The sequence below is a fragment of the Camelus bactrianus genome, chromosome 13 (assembly GCF_048773025.1).
Source record: "Camelus bactrianus isolate YW-2024 breed Bactrian camel chromosome 13, ASM4877302v1, whole genome shotgun sequence".
Lineage (NCBI taxonomy): Eukaryota > Metazoa > Chordata > Mammalia > Artiodactyla > Camelidae > Camelus > Camelus bactrianus.
Window position 1 is genome coordinate 30,621,580 of NC_133551.1, and position 19,241 is coordinate 30,640,820.

The window sequence follows — 19,241 nt, forward strand, 5'->3', positions numbered from 1 at the left end:
CCAAAAGCAAGAGGAGCGGGAGCGCGCAGCTCGCCCAGGGCACAAGAAGCCTCAGGAGCCCAGCTGTGGTCAGCACAGCAGCCAAACTCTTACCGAGCGCAGACGCTTGGCGTTCTGGTCCCTCGCTGCCTGCAGTTTAGCTCGAGCAATTTGAATCATGTCATTCAAATATTCATTATCCTTCTCAATAGTTTTCAAGTTCTTCAAAAAAACATATTTAATCAGTAACAATTACTCATTACTTTCATTTGTTTTCAGAATGTAATCTAGGTAAGAAGAGGTTTGTACCTTAAACTTCAGTGCTTCCTCAGAGAGCACCTTCTTTTGCCTAATGGTCTTCTCTAAGCATTTCTTTGCATCATTGGTCTATGAAAATATGTAAGAAAGGAAACAGAATTACAAATATTAATCACACCGCTAGCCTAACCTATCTTGTGTGTGACCCCTTCCACTAATACAGAAAGTGGTGCTTTACAACTACGACACTTGCTTTATTTATTTTTTTTACTGAAATACAGTTACAATGTGTTGGTTTCTCATGTACAGCATCATGTTTCAGTCACACATATATATACCTGTATTTGTCTTCACATTCTTTTTCATTATAGATTACAAGATATCAAGTAGAGTTCCCTGTGCTCTACAGAAAACGTTTTTTTATCTAGGGCACTTGCTTTGAACCTAGACCTCTTATAGAACATATGGAACAGGACAGTAGGATGAAAAAAAAGAGAGCCAAATAACTGAACTACCAAAGGGGGAAGGAACTGAAGGTGAAATCACAAAAAAAAATATCAAAAGGACAACAATACCTTCTGCTTCCAAGCAGATATATTTTCTGCAAGTTCTCTGTTTTCTTTCTCAAGACTCTTGATCTTTCCAGTTATCTGCTTTAAAGTAACTAAAAGGAGATGAAGAAATTTCTCATATTGTCAGGAAAACCCAGTAGAATAGAATTATCCCGACTTAGCAGCAGCAGAGACATATCTCTGGCTGGCACTATGAGTATAATTAACTTTTTAACTTTACTACTGTGCCTAAAGGAAGCAAATCTTAGTGGCATTCTAAATGTGAGATCACAGATTCCTAGTTCAATTTTTTTCAAAGATGCAGAAACACAATAAAAAGTCTTCTCCTAAATTCTCTCCCAGCTATAAGCACCATTCTTAGAAAATTCAATCATTCAAATACTTCTGACATCACCAGAGATGAAAAAGAAAAACCAAGCATCCTGTGCATCCTGTCCCCTTAACATTTTCTCCTCCAATTATTAAGGTAAGTAAACATGCCCCTGCTTAAAAAAAAAAAAAAAAAAAAAAAAACCCTCATCCCATGCAGGTTCACCCCACAGCCAGGCCCTATCCACAGCACCACAGAAGGCAAGTTCAACACGTCGCCTGACTGGGCCTGCACAGGCCCCCAGTGTTGTCCTGCTGCCTGGCAGATCGTCCTTCATGAAAACCATGCTGGGGGCCCTGGAGGACAAGGTCACTGGAATTAAGCACTTTGGTACCATGTGGGCTTCCCCACCTAGTCACTGGAGAACCTGGATAACACACAATCCCTAAATGACAAGCTTTTCCACCCCCAGGATGAGAATATTCCCATCACTGATTCAGGAAAACAGCACACATAAAGCAGCCAGCCACAGGCGACTCCACGTGTGATGCTCTACAACGCAGCCCTCAGCTCCAGGCTCCTCTCTCGGGCATCTAAGTCCCTCATCTGACCGCACAGCGCACACGCATCTTCTCTTTGCCCAGCGGGGACGCTCTGATGCTGAGATCCCTCCGCTCAGCACCAGCCCTTCTGCATCCACCGTCACCAACAGCAGCCCTCGAGGGCCTACTGAGCACAGGGCAGCCACCCTGCCCACCACACACAGCCCTACTCGATCAGCAGAGCCTATGAAGCCTGCACAGAAAGCAGCATCCTCAGGCTGAATCACTTCCGTTAAGTCCCCACTGCCATGAATGGCCCCCTTCACTTCTGAGTCACAGCCCACGGTTTCCCCTCGGCTGTGACACACACACCTGGCCACACCTCAGCCTAGAGAGTCCTGACAGGCTCCAGTGGTGTTTCAGCATCTTTCCTTTTCACCAAGAGCCAGGTCACGTCAGGTAGTCACTCTGAACATTAGACTCTTTTCATCACCTGCTTCCAAAAGGCTTTATGCAAAATTAAACTCATCCTAGTCTCCCTACTCCTCAGACCCTCCTGGTCTCTTACCTCAATAGATGCCAACTTCCTCTACAGTGTCATTTAGACACCATCCCAGGAGTAAAATTTTCAAGAGTTAAGAAGTCTGACATCGGAAGTCATTGTGTTTACTCTTAGTTGAATGAAAACCCACATCGGATCCCAGTATTGAGAAAATATTACAAAGGAAACTAAACCCTAGTACCTTACCTTGAGTCACTGGAGGCTCTACCTAGGAGAGGAAGAGATATTACATTTGAAGTCAAAACATATAATGAGTAAACATATGGTTTCTAATAAACTATCAAAACAGTAATTCATTGAAATTACAATTATCACTTTGGTTCAGCATAACAATTCATGTGATTAAAAATCAGGAAAAGTCAGAATTTCCTACTTAAGGCATGATCTTTCACTCACCATTTCTGATAGCACAATGGTAAATAACTTATTTTAGAACAAAAGATCTGTTTACACTCTATTAAATAAACACCAATCTATTCAATTTTCATAATGCATATTCATATTTAATAACACTGAACTATATTATTTTCATAATATGTTCTTGTAATGCATCATTTATCTGAGTTTTTCTTTTGTCAAACCAAACATCCACACTTAAGTCCAGAACCTGGATTGTTGTGTAACCTTCAAAAGAGAGAGAGAGAGAGAGGAGAAACTAAAGAAAAATAAAGGCAAAATCTTTATACTAAGATGCACCCTTTCATTCAATGAAAGGTTTTCTGAAATCTTATAGAGTTGAGTGTTGAATTGATAAGCAATTGTAACATATGAGGTCGTAAGATTTGTCAAGACCACTAAAAACAAATGGACATCAAATGAGCCATCAGACGAGAAAGAAAGTGAGCAATGGCTGCAACAAAAGCACAAGCAGCAGGACAGACAGTGACCATTTTCAAGAAGCGAACGTGCTTCTTGACTCAGACATGAGTCATCTGAGGAGTAATAGCTCAATAAAACCCAGGCAGGACTCCACTGTAATACCATGTAAAAACACATTCACCTGACCCTTAACACATATTTCTTCATTCAAAACTTAAAGTGACGATCAGAGGCTGAGGCCAGCCCCTAACCTTGCCAAAATATTGGAGCATCATCACAGTGTGGAAGCTCCAGGGGCAATACCGTGGCTGTAGAAGAATGCACCCACGGAGGGCAAACCGGAAGACACAGACGTTCCCTTCACTTCACACTTGCTCAGGAAACACTGAGCGTCCCTGTTCCCTGTCACCCAACACATAGGCAGGGGCAGGTGGGGAGAGAGATGGGCTCACCAAATACTTAACCTTCCTGTTTTGCTATTGAAGAGAAGAGTTTATAAATTGTCATTTTCTCATTGAGAATATATTGTTGTCTTGCTCAATGAGTTCTTACTATAAAGACAGTATTTTGCAACAAATTTCCATTTCAAAACTAATTTCTGTTCAAGTTAGTAATCTAAAAGGGAACAAAGAAAAGACTCCTGGACTCTGGCCCAGGCAGGCAAATAAAATGTCCAGTGACTATAAAAATTCCTGTTAGGTGTGATTAAAAGAACACTGTCAGGTACTTTAGTAATACTCACAGCGAGGACGGTCCTCCAGACAAGTAAGAGAAAACTAGAAACTCCCCAGGCAGCAGCAATGAGAATAAGCTTCCACAGAAGTTCATAAACATCAGACCCAGGCTGGGAAAGGAGAACCAGAGTGCGGAGGACCTGAAAAGATATTGGAGATAATGAGGAACCTCAAAGACATTCACAGTGTATCTGTCACAGGGAATCATCTTTAGAAACCCTCAACCACACCCTCAAGTAGCTCCTCAGAGAGGTGAGAAGGGACACAAGTTCAAAAGGAGCAGGGGGACGCTCAGGAGTGTGGGTATGTTTACTGCCTTCGTTTGGTGATCGTTTCATTGCTGCTCACATATGTCAAATATCTGATACACAAAATGTTAGAGATTTGACTTTGCTGACAGACACACTGCAAATATTTTTTAAATAGTTAACAGAACTTAACTTATGTATGTAGAAACCAACATGAAATTGAAAATAAGCAAACACAAACCTACAGGGCATGGGACGCCTCCACCTTCTATTATATATTCATGAAGTACTTGGACAAACCCCTATGAAATGTCTCCAAAAATATACCCAACATGTATGCGGAAAGAGCAATGAAGGTATGTGTTAAAATACAGAGAGATGCAAAGATGTATCTCTACATTTATAGACTGGACATGAGTGAGAAAGCAGACCAGCTCTTACAATAATGTCAAAATTACTATTCCAGCAAAAATTAATGATTTATTTTAGCCCAACTATCTAAAAATGATGGAGGTTTTCTTCAATATTCACTTTGGTTCTGCACCAGAGCACGTAATGTCAGACTTCTGAAATAAATAAGGATTTGTATAATAGAGTCTTAATCATATTATACAAGATTACTCAAAGAATGAAGTTACATAAAAAGAGAATTCAAAATAACCAGTACAAATAACTCACATGCATATTTCACAGTACTGCACCTACGTCCATCAACAGCCACCATGAAAATTAATTTGTATTTCTGGAATGTACAGTCACCAAAACAAAAGGCAAACTCATAGCTTTGTAAAAACTAGATTTGTAAGTATTACAGGAGGAAATAAATGCGCAATGTAATTTGTACTAATCTAGACACCAAGCTTTAGTCTTGTGCAAATAAAACCTCTCTAGAAAGCAGCCTCTGAAATCGATAATATTGTCATTGTCAGCTGCTCTCATAGTTGAGGTCAGTAAAATGTGTGCTGGTGGAAAACATGCACTGTCTTTGAGTAGCCACTGTCTGAGAGAGCAGTGGGTCTCAGCACAAAGGAGAGACATGCAGATCAAAGGCACAAAAACACAAACACCATCTAGTCGCTAACTGGTGAACATCCTCCGTCGTGGACATGCTTGTTACACATGGCACTGTCTGAGCGCTGACGTCAGTAGCTGCCTCCTACTTAGAGTCTACCCACCAGGGCCGATGGACTCAGGTTCTGTCAGCGGCCATGAGCAACGGTGGAGAAAGACAAGTTAATTTATCCAAATGCTCACAAAGATGTGGTAGGGAAAGACGGCTAACTAACCTATGAGAGCTCAGCCTCATTCCCTCTGAGGGAAAAAAATCTCAACAAAGATGACCTAGAAACACCCTCCTTAGCAGGCTCAGAAGACACAGAACAGACTCTTCTTTGGGTGGAGTGTTCACGTGGTGTGATTCTGCCTCAGTGCAAAGATTGTTCCTGACACACAATTTTTCCAGGTCCATGAGAATCTGGTGCACGCCCATCAGAACAAACCCATTTAAATCCATGAGGTGTTCTCAGTCTTTCTTTTTTCGGGTGTGGAGGTGCTTTTTCCTGATAGAGTGAAAATTTCACAGCATGTATCTGAATTTTCTTTATATTTGGGCAATTCTGAGGACATGAAGGACCCTTTCTGCTTTGGGAAAAATCAACATTCTTCACAAGGACATGTCGCTAAAAAGAAAAGACAACTTGTCCACCTCCTGGTCATGTCCCTCCTAAGCATTTCCTCATTATAAACATCACAGCAGGTTGCAGCCACTGATTTTCACATCAGCTGGGCTCTCAGGGCTCCCATCAGCCTAGCTGGACACACAGTCCCTGGGGGCAGTCTCCAAGATGAGAAGGAAAGGGGTAACTAAGAATTTGCTAGAAGTCCAATAAAAATAAAAGCAAAAATAAACAAATGGGACCTAATTAAACTTGGAAGCTTTTACACAGCAATGGAAACCATAAGCAAAACAAAAAGACAACCCACGGAATGGGAGAAAATTTTTGCAAAAGATGAGACGGACAAGGGCTTAATTGTCAGAATATATAAACAGCTCATACAACTAAATAAGAAAAAAACAAACTCCTCAATCCAAAAATGGACAAAAGACCTAAACAAGCAATTCTCCAGTGAAGACAAACAAATGGCCAACAGGCACATGAAAAAATGCTCAATATCACTAATTATCAGAGAAATGCAAATCAAAACTGCAATGAGGTATCACCTCACAGCAGCCAGAATGGCCATCATTTAAAAGTCCACAAATGACAAATACTGGAGAGGCTGTGGAGAAAAGGGGACCCTCCTACACTGCTGCTGGGAATGCAGTTTGATGCAGCCACTGTGGAAAACAGGATGGAGATTCCTCAAAAGACTAGGAATAGACTTACCATATGACCCAGGAATCCCACTCCTGGGCATATATCCAGAAGGAACCCTACTTCAAAATGACACCTGCACCCCAATGTTCATAGCAGCACTATTTACAATAGCCAAGACATGGAAACAACCTAAATGTCCATCGACAGATGATTGGATAAAGAATCAGTGGTGTATTTATACAATGGAATACTATTCAGCCATAAAAACTGACAACGTAACGCCATTTGCAGCAACATGGATGCTCCTGGAGAATGTAATTCTAAGTGAAGTAAGCCAGAAAGAGAAAGAAAAATAGCACGAGATCGCTCATATGTGGAATCTCAAATAAAACAAAACAAAAACAAAGCATAAATACAAAACAGAAACAGACTCACAGACATAGAATACAAACTTGTGGTTGCCAAGGGGGTGGGGGGTGGGAAGAGATAGACTGGGATTTCAAAATTATAGAATAGATAAACAAGATTATACTGTATAGCACAAGGAAATATATACAAGATATTATGGTAGCTCAGAGAGAAAAAAATGTGACAATGAATATATATGTTCATGTATAACTGAAAAATTGTGTTCTACACTGGAATTTGACACAACATTGTAAAATGATTATAAATCAATAAAAAATGTTAAAAAAAACCGCTGTGGTATATTTATACAGTGGAATACTACTCAGCCATAAAAATGATAAAATGATGCCATTTGCAGCAACAGGGAATGGATGGACCTGGAGATTGTCATTCTAAGTGAAGTAGTCAGAAAGCAAAAGAAAAATACCATGTGATATCACTTATATGTGGAATCAAAAAAAAAAAAAAAAGACAAACTTATTTACAAAACAGAAACAGACTTACAGCATAGAAAACAAACTTATGGTTACCAGGGGGGAAGGGAGTGGGAAGGGAAAAACTGGGAGTTTGAGATTCATGGATACTAATCTATATAAAGTAGACAACAACTAGTTTACACTGTACTGCATAGAAAACTATATTTAATATCTTGTAGTAGTTTATGGTAATAAAAATGAAAATGAATATATGTATGTTCCTGTATGACTGAAGCATTCTGTTGTACACCAGAAATGGACACAACATGGTGAACTGACTATAGTTCAATAAAAATACTTTAAAACTTACAGGGCTATTGAATATTTTTGTTACATTAAAATTTCTGAAAAGAATACACTTCAAGGAAAAAAAAAGTTGCTATAAGTTAACAAACCAGAAAGCACAGAGCACAGATGACACTTCACTGTTTAACAGACTAGCACCAACCCAATGCTGAGACACCACTGCTCCCAGACGTCACCACCAGGAAGGGCGCACGCACAGGAGAGCGCACCGCATGGGGACTGGACCTGAACGTGCACAGCTTGAAGCAGGATCCTGACAAGCTTTCCGGGAGCCAGTCTCACTATGACTTCTAGTAAATAAAAGTTTCTTGCTTTTTAAAACACTGCTTTACTGAGATAATTCACCCATTCCATTTTAGGCATACAACTCAGTGGCTTTTAGTACATTCATACTTCCTTCTTTGATGCAATAAAGTAACTATTTCAGGTTGCATCCTGTCAACCTGCTGTGTTCGGTCCAAGAGGTCCTGACAGGACTCAGATCTTGAAGACGCCGGTGGCCAGGGCCGCTCCAGGCTGGTCAAGAAACCTGCCCTGAGGGCCTCAGGCTTCACCAACGATGCGTTCCCATCAAGGACGCCATGAGAAAGCAGCTGTTTAACCAGAGTGTGAAAGAGCCCAGGAAAAAGGAGGACACCCCTGGTGCCCGATGTTTATTCACAGTTGTATTTTCATATCCAGTACACCCCAGCACGTGGGGCCAGAATGGCATCCCCATCACCTCCATGTCCTGGTCCTCTCAGGGCCCTGAGGTCCCCAGGCAGGAGGTGGGGAGGGGAGGGGAGGGGGTAGGGGAGGAGGGGTGGGATTGGGGAGGGAGTGTGACAGGAAGAGGGGTTGGACACTTAGGAGGAGAAGAGGGTCACAGAAAGGATGAGGGTCAATCAAGCTATTGAGGGGAGGAAGGAGGGTTCAGTCAGGTCAGGAGGTCAGCAGGTCAGGAAAACAAGCAGCAGGTCAAGCGGACTCTCAGGAGCAGCTGGAGGGGACAAGACGCCTCCCTCCAAGCCTTCTCCTGTCTGAATGCTACCTTAGCAACGCCAGTGCTTTATGCCCTCTCTCAACCAATCACCTGCCTTTGCCCCTGGCACCTCACAGTGGACATTCTGGGTGACCTCACTTTTAGGATGCACCCCGCCTACCTGATTCCCCACCACCAACTGCCATCCAACCCTGGGTCTTCTCTGCAAACTTTTCTGACCTTATGCTTCCTGGTCCTGCCCAACTCATGTCCCCTGCCCTCTACTTCTGGGGTGCTCCCTCCTCCTTTTCCAAGCTCCCAGGATTTCCCTTGGGCAGTGGCTGAAAAACATGTAAGGTAAAGAATGACAGAACCAAGAGGAACCAAATATACAGGCAGGGTGGGAGGTCCTCACACCCTTTTGCTCAGCATTGCACACAAAAGGCAGAGAGAACGTCCACAAGATGGAGAAGATCTTAACAGCACACCATCTTAATCACATCGCCACACCCATGTGGCTGTCCTTATCTGCAGTACACCTGTAGGTGACACATTAATTATAAGTACATATGTTACATGCATAAAAATAAGCCCTATGATTTTTGCCAAAAATATATATAACTTTAAAAAATAATTATATATTGTCACACCCCCTACACTGCACTTGGGTGATCTGTGTACACCCAGGTCCAAGGAGGCAGAAACTACCCGGGTGGGACAGAAGCAAAGTTGTGCTGTTGGGCAGTACTGGCTGTGAGGGGGCCTGAGAAACCCTTCTGGGGCGGTGGGAAGACTTGGTGTCTAGATATGGGGGGTGGTTGTGTTCACTCAATCAAGAAATACTGAGCACGTGGGGCCTGCCAGTCTCAAGGGTCAGAGAGGTCCTCATCTCTGTCCCCGTGAAGTGGCCAACTGCTGACAGTGAGGAAGGGATGAGGTGCCAGAGTCCAGTGAGAGGGCCCCAGCCCTGCCAGCTGCCCCCAGGAGCCCCAATTCCAGGCAAACTCTGAGGGGACTGAGGGCAGCAGCTCGCTCCTAAGTCTCAGGAGCTCCCACAGTCTGCCCAGTGCTCTTAGTGAGAAACGGGCAGGGAGCAGTCAGTGGTTTGGGACGCTCTGCCATTGACAAAGAGGAGTTGGGTGAAAATACCTGGCTCCTTACACATCCCTCAATCCAATCCCAGGAGCCCCTCAAGCCCACGGCCCTCCCTCCTTCCAGCTGGGGCAGGTGGCCAGCCCTGCAGCAGCTCTGGTCCAGGCTGGGCCACCAACTGGTCAAGGTGTGACTGTGCTGCCCAGGAAGAGGGGGGAGAGCAGTGCAGCAGTAAGTACCAGCAGGAGCGGCCTCTGTAAGCAGGCTCCTCCACTGTGAGCAGGGCCGGGGCCACAACTTGCCAGTGAGGGTGGGGGTGCTCAGAGAGGTGGGGCCCTGTGGCCCTGGACAAGGCTGGACCAGAGCCCAGGGGCTGAGGGCCTGGGGGCAGAGAGAGACAAGCAGGGAGAGAGACAGTGCATGAGTGAGAGAGGTGGGGGTCAAGTCCTAGAGAGTGGCAGACGGTGACAGGGGGAAACAGGGTAGGGAGAGCAGATATAAGACAAGGCAAGAAGGAAAGAGGGAGCCAGCCCACAGTGCATGGTGGGGGACGAAGGGCCAGGGTGGCCCGACTCTGGGAAGGGGCCCAGAGTGAAGGGGGCAGAAAAGGCAGGAATCCTGGCATCACAGTCCCTCCCATGCTCAGGCTCTCACCTCCCTGGAGCTGAGCTCCCCAGGGGTCACCGTACTTGCAAAGACTGGTACCTCCCATTTTTCTTGGGACTGCTGGTTCCAGCCTCTGTGTCTGTCCCTGTTGGGGCTGACTTCCAGGAGAATGGGTTGCCCTTGGGGAGGAAACTCCAGAGCCTGCCCTGTGTGGAGCTGACCCCGACTCCTCACAGACCCAGTGGGGCTGCGTTTCCAACCGCACTGCTGGGCCTTCCTGGTCCCACAGCCGGGCTTCAGGATACCCTGGCCTGGAGGGACTGAGTCCCATCCAGGGTGAGCAGGCTTCAGGGATCCTGGGTCTCCTTCTACTGTCAACCAGAATTCCTTCCAACCCTCAGGAATCGGGACACCCTGTAAATCACCAATTAGCATCAGGTCAAAGGTATTGAAGTCTCATACTAAGCAATAAAATGTGCCAACTGACCAAATTCAAAGTGCAGTGTTCCAATTATACAACATTCTCACTAACCCATTTTATGGATGAGAAGACAGAGGGGGTGTGAATCACCTAAGGGTCTCGGGGCTGGCGAGCGCAGTAACTTTACCTTGAACCAAGGTCTACCTTGGAAAGGGATTCCACCTGCAGCCTGTCGTGACCCGCTCCCTGAGGTTCTGAGGAAGACCGTTGGCTTTTCCTTGGGAAATTCCTCTTGCAATGACATTGTCATGCATCAGTCAGGACAAACGGTGAGGATGTGTTCACGAGGGATCCTGTCTCTTAACAGCAAGTCAACTTTCTCTTAGGAAATGGGTATTCTATTATCATTAGTTCGGACACCAAGGTAAATAAGAGTAAAAACAAAATCCATCATACATATGAGTACTTTTAATTGGAAATGTAAATAACTTTATAAACTATAAGTGGATGCACTGCATTGGTCCATGACAAACAGGACATTACATGCATTCATTACAAACAAGTGCTGTCATGTGTGGGGATGTGGTGACAAGAGCAGGGTCATTTTTAGCAGGGAAGGAGGTCCTACAGCTCTCAGTACAGGGTGGGTAAGTTCACAGTGCTTCTCCCCACGACCAAACTCTCACCACACACACACACACACACACACACACACACACACAGGCAAATGCACACAAATCCTAAAATGACCATCTACCTTCTGATCAGAAAAAAGATAAAGGTATGTGCTCACACCACCTAACAACAGCACACTGGCCACACACACAGGTCCCATAATAACTTAATACTTCAGTTCTGTGAGCCTCAAGTTCCCCTCACTTGTGCTCACTATCATCTAACAGAAAGAAATCATAAACAATACTTCAAGTCTGATTCATCACAGTTCCTCTAGGAACTTGTATTATTGCGAGTGTCAGAAGAATATAAAATTCACAATTTCAGATGGAGTTTTTGGCTCAGTAGTTTTCATGGTTAAAAGCTTCCACTGACTACACAAAATTATTGGCTCTACTTTTCTCATTCTGTGCTTTCTATGCCAACTAAAATTTCCCTATACATCTAATTATTTTGGATTTCAATCAGTGGCCTGATAGTGCATCTTGTAGGTAAAGTTTGATTGTTCTATAAATCACTATCTATTGATGAGCATTTTGTTCTTTTAGTATTAAGTAGAATAACTGACTTCCAACCTACAGCTTTTCCTGTAGCTGGAGAAACACTAATAAAGCTTACACTGATGTCACTCACCAATACACTACCAGACTCACAGCTTGTCCTGACCGCACTCTGACCTCCTCTAGTCAGTGTCCAGGAAAATCAAGCCCACACACGTGCGGGTGTGACTCTATAGGGACAGCATGCCCACCTTCTCCATTTACTTACTCTTAGTTGTCACTACTTTCCTATTATTTGACCTAGAAGTTGCCCTCCTCCTACCCCTACCCTGAGCCTCTCAAAAGAGTAACCTAAAAACTAAACTCTTCACATGGCACAAACTGTAATCTCATTACTAGTAGCCATAAGGTTAGCCTATGAATGAATTTAAAAGGATTAGAATGAATGTATAATTAGTTTAAACAAAAACATTTTGACTCATAAAATTATAATTAACTTCATAATTATCAAATGGCATTAGTCTATATTACTATTCTCTTTGCATTTACAGTGTCCTATATATGGATACTAATATATGTCACACTTAACATCCCCATTACTATGCTTAGATGGCACAATATCATCATTTTTCATTACAGCCGCTGTCACCATGCTCAGCACCCATTCTACGTGAGCTGGCATAACACCTGCTATCAGTGCTCCCCGCCTGTGCAGCTGCACCGGGACCGTCACTAACAGCTGTGGGATCCAGCGCCTGCGGTACTGATTATGTACAAAATCTTAACCTTCTCCAAGGCTAAAACTAGTTATTCCAAACATTATAGTAATACAATTAACATGATTATCAAAAATTAAGTTCTCTGAATTAACACTAAACCTTATGGCCTATTAACCAGCCTTATCAGCTCATTCTTCCTGAATCAACTGACACTAGCCTTCACTTTTCACTAGCCTTCCTCTCTGCTAGTGCCTCCACTTCCATCAACAACGTCTCTTCTTCCACCAGCACACACAGCCAGCCAATTTCATCCGTCCCAGGAAACATTAACCCCCAAAACTGTATCATCACAAGTACCCTTACTACAAACATCCTTAGGCTTTCACACTTCACAACTGACCACATTCTAGAGTTTAATCAAAACAACATGAGTCAAAACCCTAATCATTTACTACCCACTGAGAAAATCAGACAAGATGATTAAATTCAGGACTCTGTTTCTTACTGTATGTACTCCTTGGGTCACTTCCACTTGTCACTGCACTAATTTTTACCCAGAATCTTGTAGGTTGCTTACACTTTAAACAATTCAACACTAAACTCAGGCAGCATCCATTTCCTAATCTGGTGTTTCCCCATGACTGACACGTGTAAGAGCATTTATGGTAAATATGTCCCTTTAGGACCTGCTCCTTTGGTTCCCAAGGGCATAACTGGAGTTTGCATTCCTGGACCCAGAGCACCTGCAGTCATGCTGCTCACACTAGGCAGCTGGGGCACATCACGCATTATAATATTCAATCCCTTGGAAAACCAGATGGCATATCCTGGCCTTATACCATCTTTATGGGGAATGATCATAACGAGCCCCATCTGTCTGTGCCAGACAGACGTACAGCCGCTCCCTGCAGGGCTCCCCACCAGCCACACACACCAGGAGCTGTGGGCATCTGTGCTCAGACAGCATGACGTCACAGCGGTGCTCCAGCCCTGACAACCACCCATGCCTTACATCATGGTCTGAACCACGTGTCAGGCACCCAGGCATGGGGTTCAGCACCGGGACGAGGAGTCCCCTCAGCCGGGGTGAAAACCAGCGAGCTTACTGGGGCACTGTAAGACGTGGAGCCTCTGCTCTTGAAGAGCCTGTGCAGAGACCCGCTGACTCCCCGTCATGGCAGGGACACAGCAGGATGAACACTGCCTGGGGCTCCGGCCAGCTGGCAGGGGTGGCTCAGGGGGACCCCCGGACTCCCCCAGGCTCCTGCTCCCGCCCTCCGTGTTCTGGTGCTGCTCCCCACTCAGGCGGAGGCCTCCACTGCCAGTGAGCGTGCACACCGTGGGAGAAAGTGGCGCTGGCCTGGGTGCGGCCCTGCCTGGAAAGACGTCTGGAAAGACGGCCGGCAGTCACGGCCAGCTAGAGTGTCCCTGCACACCCTCTGCAGGGAACAGTACTAGCACAGGACAGGGGCTGCCAGCACCAGAACTCACTTTCCTGTGCACACCTGATGGGGTGGGGCCAGCTTAGTGGTGCGGCCCCAATCTCTCTGGCCCCGACCCACTCTCTAGCCAAGGTGTGCACACTGCGGAAAAGGCATAACCAGTACAGAAGGGCCACTGCAAGCCCTCAGGCCTCAGCCACAACCCAAACCAAAGCAGAGACTGCCATCACACCCAGGAGAACCTCACTCCCACAGAGATCCTGCTCCAGCCCCACGGGACCCTGTGCCACCCCTGATAGGGCTGGAACAGTCACTGAGCAGAGGAGAAGCCCCTGCGCTTCAACCTGGAACTGGCTCCAGTCCCTCTGACTCCAGCCCTGCTGCCCCACTGCAGCGGCTGCCAGCACGTCCCGGGGGAAGAGAGCAGCCCAGGATCACTTCAGGTCCAGCTCTTCCCAACAAATCCCCTGGGCACAAAAGACTGCACAGGAGTGCTCTCACACAAGGACACCTTTCATTCTGGGGCAGGTTAACTGTTTCACCTAATTTCACAGAGATACAGAAAGTTAAAATGAGAAGACACAAGAACACGTTTTAAATGAAAGAATAACAAAATAACCATAATGAAAAGAAACTTACCTGACAAAGAGGTCAAAGCAATAGCAATAAGAATGATAACTGAACTGGGAGAAAGAACAGATGAGCACAGGGAGAACTTTTTAAAAAATATAAAAAAGAACCAATCAGAGAACTGCAGGTAATACAGAAGCTCAGGCAATGCAGATGACCCATTAGCAATCCAGAAGACAGAATGAAAAACACCCAATCAAAAAAGCAAGAAGAAAAGGCCTGTTACATGAGTTTAAGGCACTTCTGAGACAGCATCAAGCATAGTAACACTCACATTACAGGGGCCCCTGCAGGGAGAGAGAGAAAGGCTGAGAAAACATTGGATAAAATTAAGGCTGAAAACTTCCCTAATCTGAAGAAGGAAACGAATATCCAGGCACAGGAATCAGAGAGTCTCAAACAGGATCAGCTGAGACAGACCTACATCAAGACATATCATCATTCAAAAAGCAAAATTTAAAGACAATGACAGAATTCTGAAGGCAGCAAGAAAAAAGGAGTGTCACAGAAAGGAAATCCCTCATGAGCCTATCAGCTGTTTTTTCTACTGCACATATTTTTCAAATTTATGTACCTGCACTGTTCATTGTCTCTAAAAAGCTTTAGCTTTTTAAACTTAAGTAGTTATTAAAGGAATAAATCCAAACACAAAATAAAAATTCAAAAAGATACACACACCCCACTATTAACAGGAACACTATTTACAACTGCCAAGACATGAAAGCATCCCAAGTGCACGTCAACAGATGAATGGATAAAGGAGATGCACCGTATGTAGGTAATGGAATACAATTCGCCCATAAGACAGGAGGGTATTTTTCCATTTGTGGTCTTTTATTCATTTATTTTTTTCACTTCAAAACCCAGAATTTTAGAACTGGCATAAACATATCCATTGCATCAAAACCAACAAAATACCTAGAAATAAACTTAACCAAGGAGGTTACCTATATTCTGAAAACTGTAAAACACTAATGAAGGAAACTGAAAATGATACAAACAAATGGAAAGATATCTTGTGCTCTTGGATTGGAAGCAACAACATTATCAAAACGGCCATCTACGCAAAGGAATCTACAGATCCAATGCAACCCCTGTCAACACTCATGGCATTTTTCACAGAACTAGAATAGACAATTCCAAAATTTATGTATAACAATAAAAGACCCCTAACAGCCAAAGCAATCTTGTATGTTTTTTTTTTTCCTGCTCTCTTCTTTTTTGTTCCTTTCCTGCGGTTTGATGACTAGAGAAGTTCCTTTAACATTTGTTGTAAAGCTGGTTTGGAGGTGCTGAATTCTTTTAGCTTTTGTCTATCTGTGAAGCTTTTGATTTCTGCATCAAGTCTGAACATGAGCCTTTCTGGATAGAGTATTCTTCACTGTAAATTTTTCTCTTTTATCACTTTAAATATGTCGTGCCACCCCCTTCTGGTCTGCAGACTTTCTGCTGAGAAATCAGCTGATAACCTTACGTGAGTTCCCTTGTGTGTTGTTCTGTTGCCTTTCTCTTGCTGATTTTAACATTTTCTCCTTATTTTTAATTTTTGTCAATTTGATGACTATGTGCCTTGGTGTGTTCCCCTCTGTTGATCCAGGACTTGGGTGACTGTTTCCTTTCCCAAGCTGGGGAAGTTTTTGGTTATTATCTCACCAAAATTTTTCTCAGGTCCTTTCTCTCTCTCTTCTCTTTCAGGGACCCCTATAATGTGAGTATCAGTGTGCTCCATGTTGTTCCAGAGTTCTCTTAAACTGTCTTCATTTCTTTTCATTTTTTTTTCTGTTCTGCAGTAGTGATTTCCATTAATCTGTCTTCTAGCTCACTGATCAGTTCTGCTTCATTTAGTCTATTCTTGGTTCCTTCTAGTGTGTTAGACCATTAAAATCATTTCAGTGATTTTATTCTTCAACTGTTGGGTATTCTCTATATTTTCCAACTTTTTGCTAAAAAATTTTGCTCTGTGCATCTGTACTCCTCTTCAGTTCTCTAAACATCTTCACCATCATCACTTTAAAACTTTCTCAGATAAATTGCCTGTCTCCTATCACTCATTTCTTCTTCTGGAATTTTATCTTGTGCCTTGGCCTAGGAGATACTGTCTGCTGCCTCATTCTGTCTTTCTATTTGTATTTTTAGGTAGGTTAAGTTACATTTCTTGACCTTGAAGAAGCAGCCCTCTGTGTGAGATGTCCTATGTGTCTCAGCAGTACGCTCCTCTCTTGTCACCCAAGGGCCAAGGTCCAGCCAGTTCCAGCGTGGAACCTGGCTTGTGTGTGGACTCCTTCCACAGGTTTTGGGACTGCTGTTTTCTTCTTTCTAGTATCTTCTCCCTGGTGGATAAGGCTGGACTAGAGGCTTGTGCAGGTTTCCTGGCTGGAGAAACCAGTGCCTGCCCACTGCTGGGTGATGCTCGGTCCTGGACATCTGGTGGGTAGGGCTGTGTCTAGAGGCCTTTGTGGCTCAGGAAGTCTGATGGGTGGGGCTGGTCTTGGTTCTAATGATCCAATCAAGATGTCAGCCTCCAGGAAAGCTCATGTAGATGAACACTCCCAGAATGTCTTCTACCAGCTTTTATGTCCCCTGGGTGAGCCACAGGTGTCCTCCATGTCCCCAGGAGACCTTCCAAAGCCAACAGGCAGGTCTGGCTCAGGTTCCTATGAAATCACTACCGCTGCCCTTGAACCTGACACACATGAGGTTGTGTGTATGCGTCCCAAGAGAATGAAGTCTGTTTCCCCCAGTCCCATGGAACTCCTAGAGCTAAGCCCCAATGGCCTTCAAAACCAGATGTCCTGGGGTCTCCTCCTCCCAAAGCGGGAATCCTGGGCTGCAGAACCTGACGTGGAGTTTAGAACTCTCAATCCGGTGGAAGGTCTCTGTGATTTATTCTTCAGCTTCTGGTTCAGCCACCCTGAAGTGTATGGGGCCTGATTATATCATGAGAATGTCTCTTGTACCGTCCTGCTGTGGTTCCCTTCTTATATTTCCAGTTGAAGATTTTTTTGCTAGGTTCCAGTCTTTTATTTGATGCTTGTTTAGCAGTCAGTTGTGGTTTCACTGCGGTTGCGAGGAGAGGTCATGGAGGCCTATCAGCTGTTTTTCAACAGTCATTGCAGGCCAGAAGGAACAGTCATGATATATTTAAATTACTTAAAGGGAAAAACCTAGAACCTAGGCTACCTACTCAGCAAAGATTAATCACAATTGAAAGACAGTTAAAGAGCTTCTCAGATGAGCAAAAACTAAGAGTTCATCAATCCTAAACTGACCTTACAAGATGTATTAAAGGGTTTTCTTTATGTGAAACAGAGTAAGAAATAAGAACTTGTGTGAAGGGGAAAATCCCACTTTAAGGGCAAAAATGGAGCAATGGCTGTGAATTAACCACTTAAACAAGCTATTACAAAGACTAAAAGACAAAAATTGTAAAAGCAACTATAATTACAGTAAACACTTATATGAGGCATATGAAGATGTAAAAAATGAAATCAAAAACAAAGAAAAAGGGTGGGAGAGTAAAACAGTAGATCATTTAGAATTTATATGACCTTAAATGACAATCACTTTAAGACAATCAGATATTGTAATGGAGCAAAGTATATGAACTTCATGGTAACCATAAATCAAAAACCTACATTAGATGCATAAAAACAAACTACAGAAACACAAATATAACAACAAAGAAAATCAACTAACCATAAGAGAATAGTATGAAGGAAGAAAGAGAACTACAAAAACACTTGGCAAGGCAGAAGGATAGACGATTAACACACACAAATAAGCTTGCATTTCTTGACACTAACAATGAAATGGTAGGAAAATAAAAAAAAAAAAATCACATCCAAAACAATAAAATACTTAGGAAAAAATTTGGCCAAGCAGGTGAGACTATACATGAAGAACTACAAAACATTGATTCAAGAAATGAAAGATGACTTAAAGAAATGGAAAGATATCCTATATTCTTGGATTGGAAGAATTAATATTGTTAAAATGGCCATACTGTCCAAGGCAATCTACAGATTTAATGCAATCTCTATCAAGTTACCAAGGACATTTTTCACAGAACTACAGCAAATAATCGTAAAATTTATATGGAATCATAAAAGATGCAGACTTGCCAAAGCATTATTGAAGAAAAAGAATAAAGCTAGAGGAATGACCCTCCAAACTTCAGACAATACGGCAGAGCTACAGTAATCAAAACAGTGTGGTGCTGGCATAAAAACAGACATATGGATCAATGGAACAGAATAGAGAGCCCAGAAATAAACACACAGACCTACAGTTCATCTTCGGCAAAGGAGGGAAGATATACAGTGGAGAAAAGACAGTCTCTTCAGCAAGTGGTGTTGGGAAAACTGGACAGTAGCATGTAAATGAATGAAGTTAGGACCCTCCCTCACACCATACATAAAAATAAACTCAAAATGGCTTAAAGATTGAAATATAAGACATAACACCATAAAACTCCTAGAATAGAACATAGGCAAAACATTCTCTGACATAAATTACAGCAATGTGTTCTTAGGTCAGTCTCCCAAGGCAAGAAATAAAAGTACAAATAAACAGATGGGACCTAATCAAACTTCTAAAGTTTTTGCACAGCAAACCATAAAGAAAATGAAAAGACAAACTATGACACTAAAGAAAACATCTGCAA

General features: G+C 43.4%; 1 protein-coding gene across 2 annotated transcripts in view; it reads right to left on the bottom strand.

Annotated features, from left to right (window-relative positions):
• Window positions 1-289: 289 nt before the first annotated feature.
• Window positions 290-19,241, bottom strand: part of LOC105075563 (collagen alpha-1(XII) chain-like) — a 41,620-nt gene continuing 22,668 nt past the window's right edge. Inside the window, exons 9-11 of one of the 2 annotated variants that reach the window (XM_074376318.1) lie at window positions 3,785-3,916; window positions 2,410-2,431; window positions 290-366 (exon numbers count right to left, since the gene is read on the bottom strand). In XM_074376318.1, coding sequence (XP_074232419.1) covers window positions 2,428-2,431; window positions 3,785-3,916 — 136 coding nt within the window. In that variant the 3' untranslated portion in view covers window positions 290-366; window positions 2,410-2,427. The remainder of the gene's footprint in view (window positions 367-2,409; window positions 2,432-3,784; window positions 3,917-19,241) is intronic. The other variant, XM_074376319.1, reaches the window with a different exon arrangement.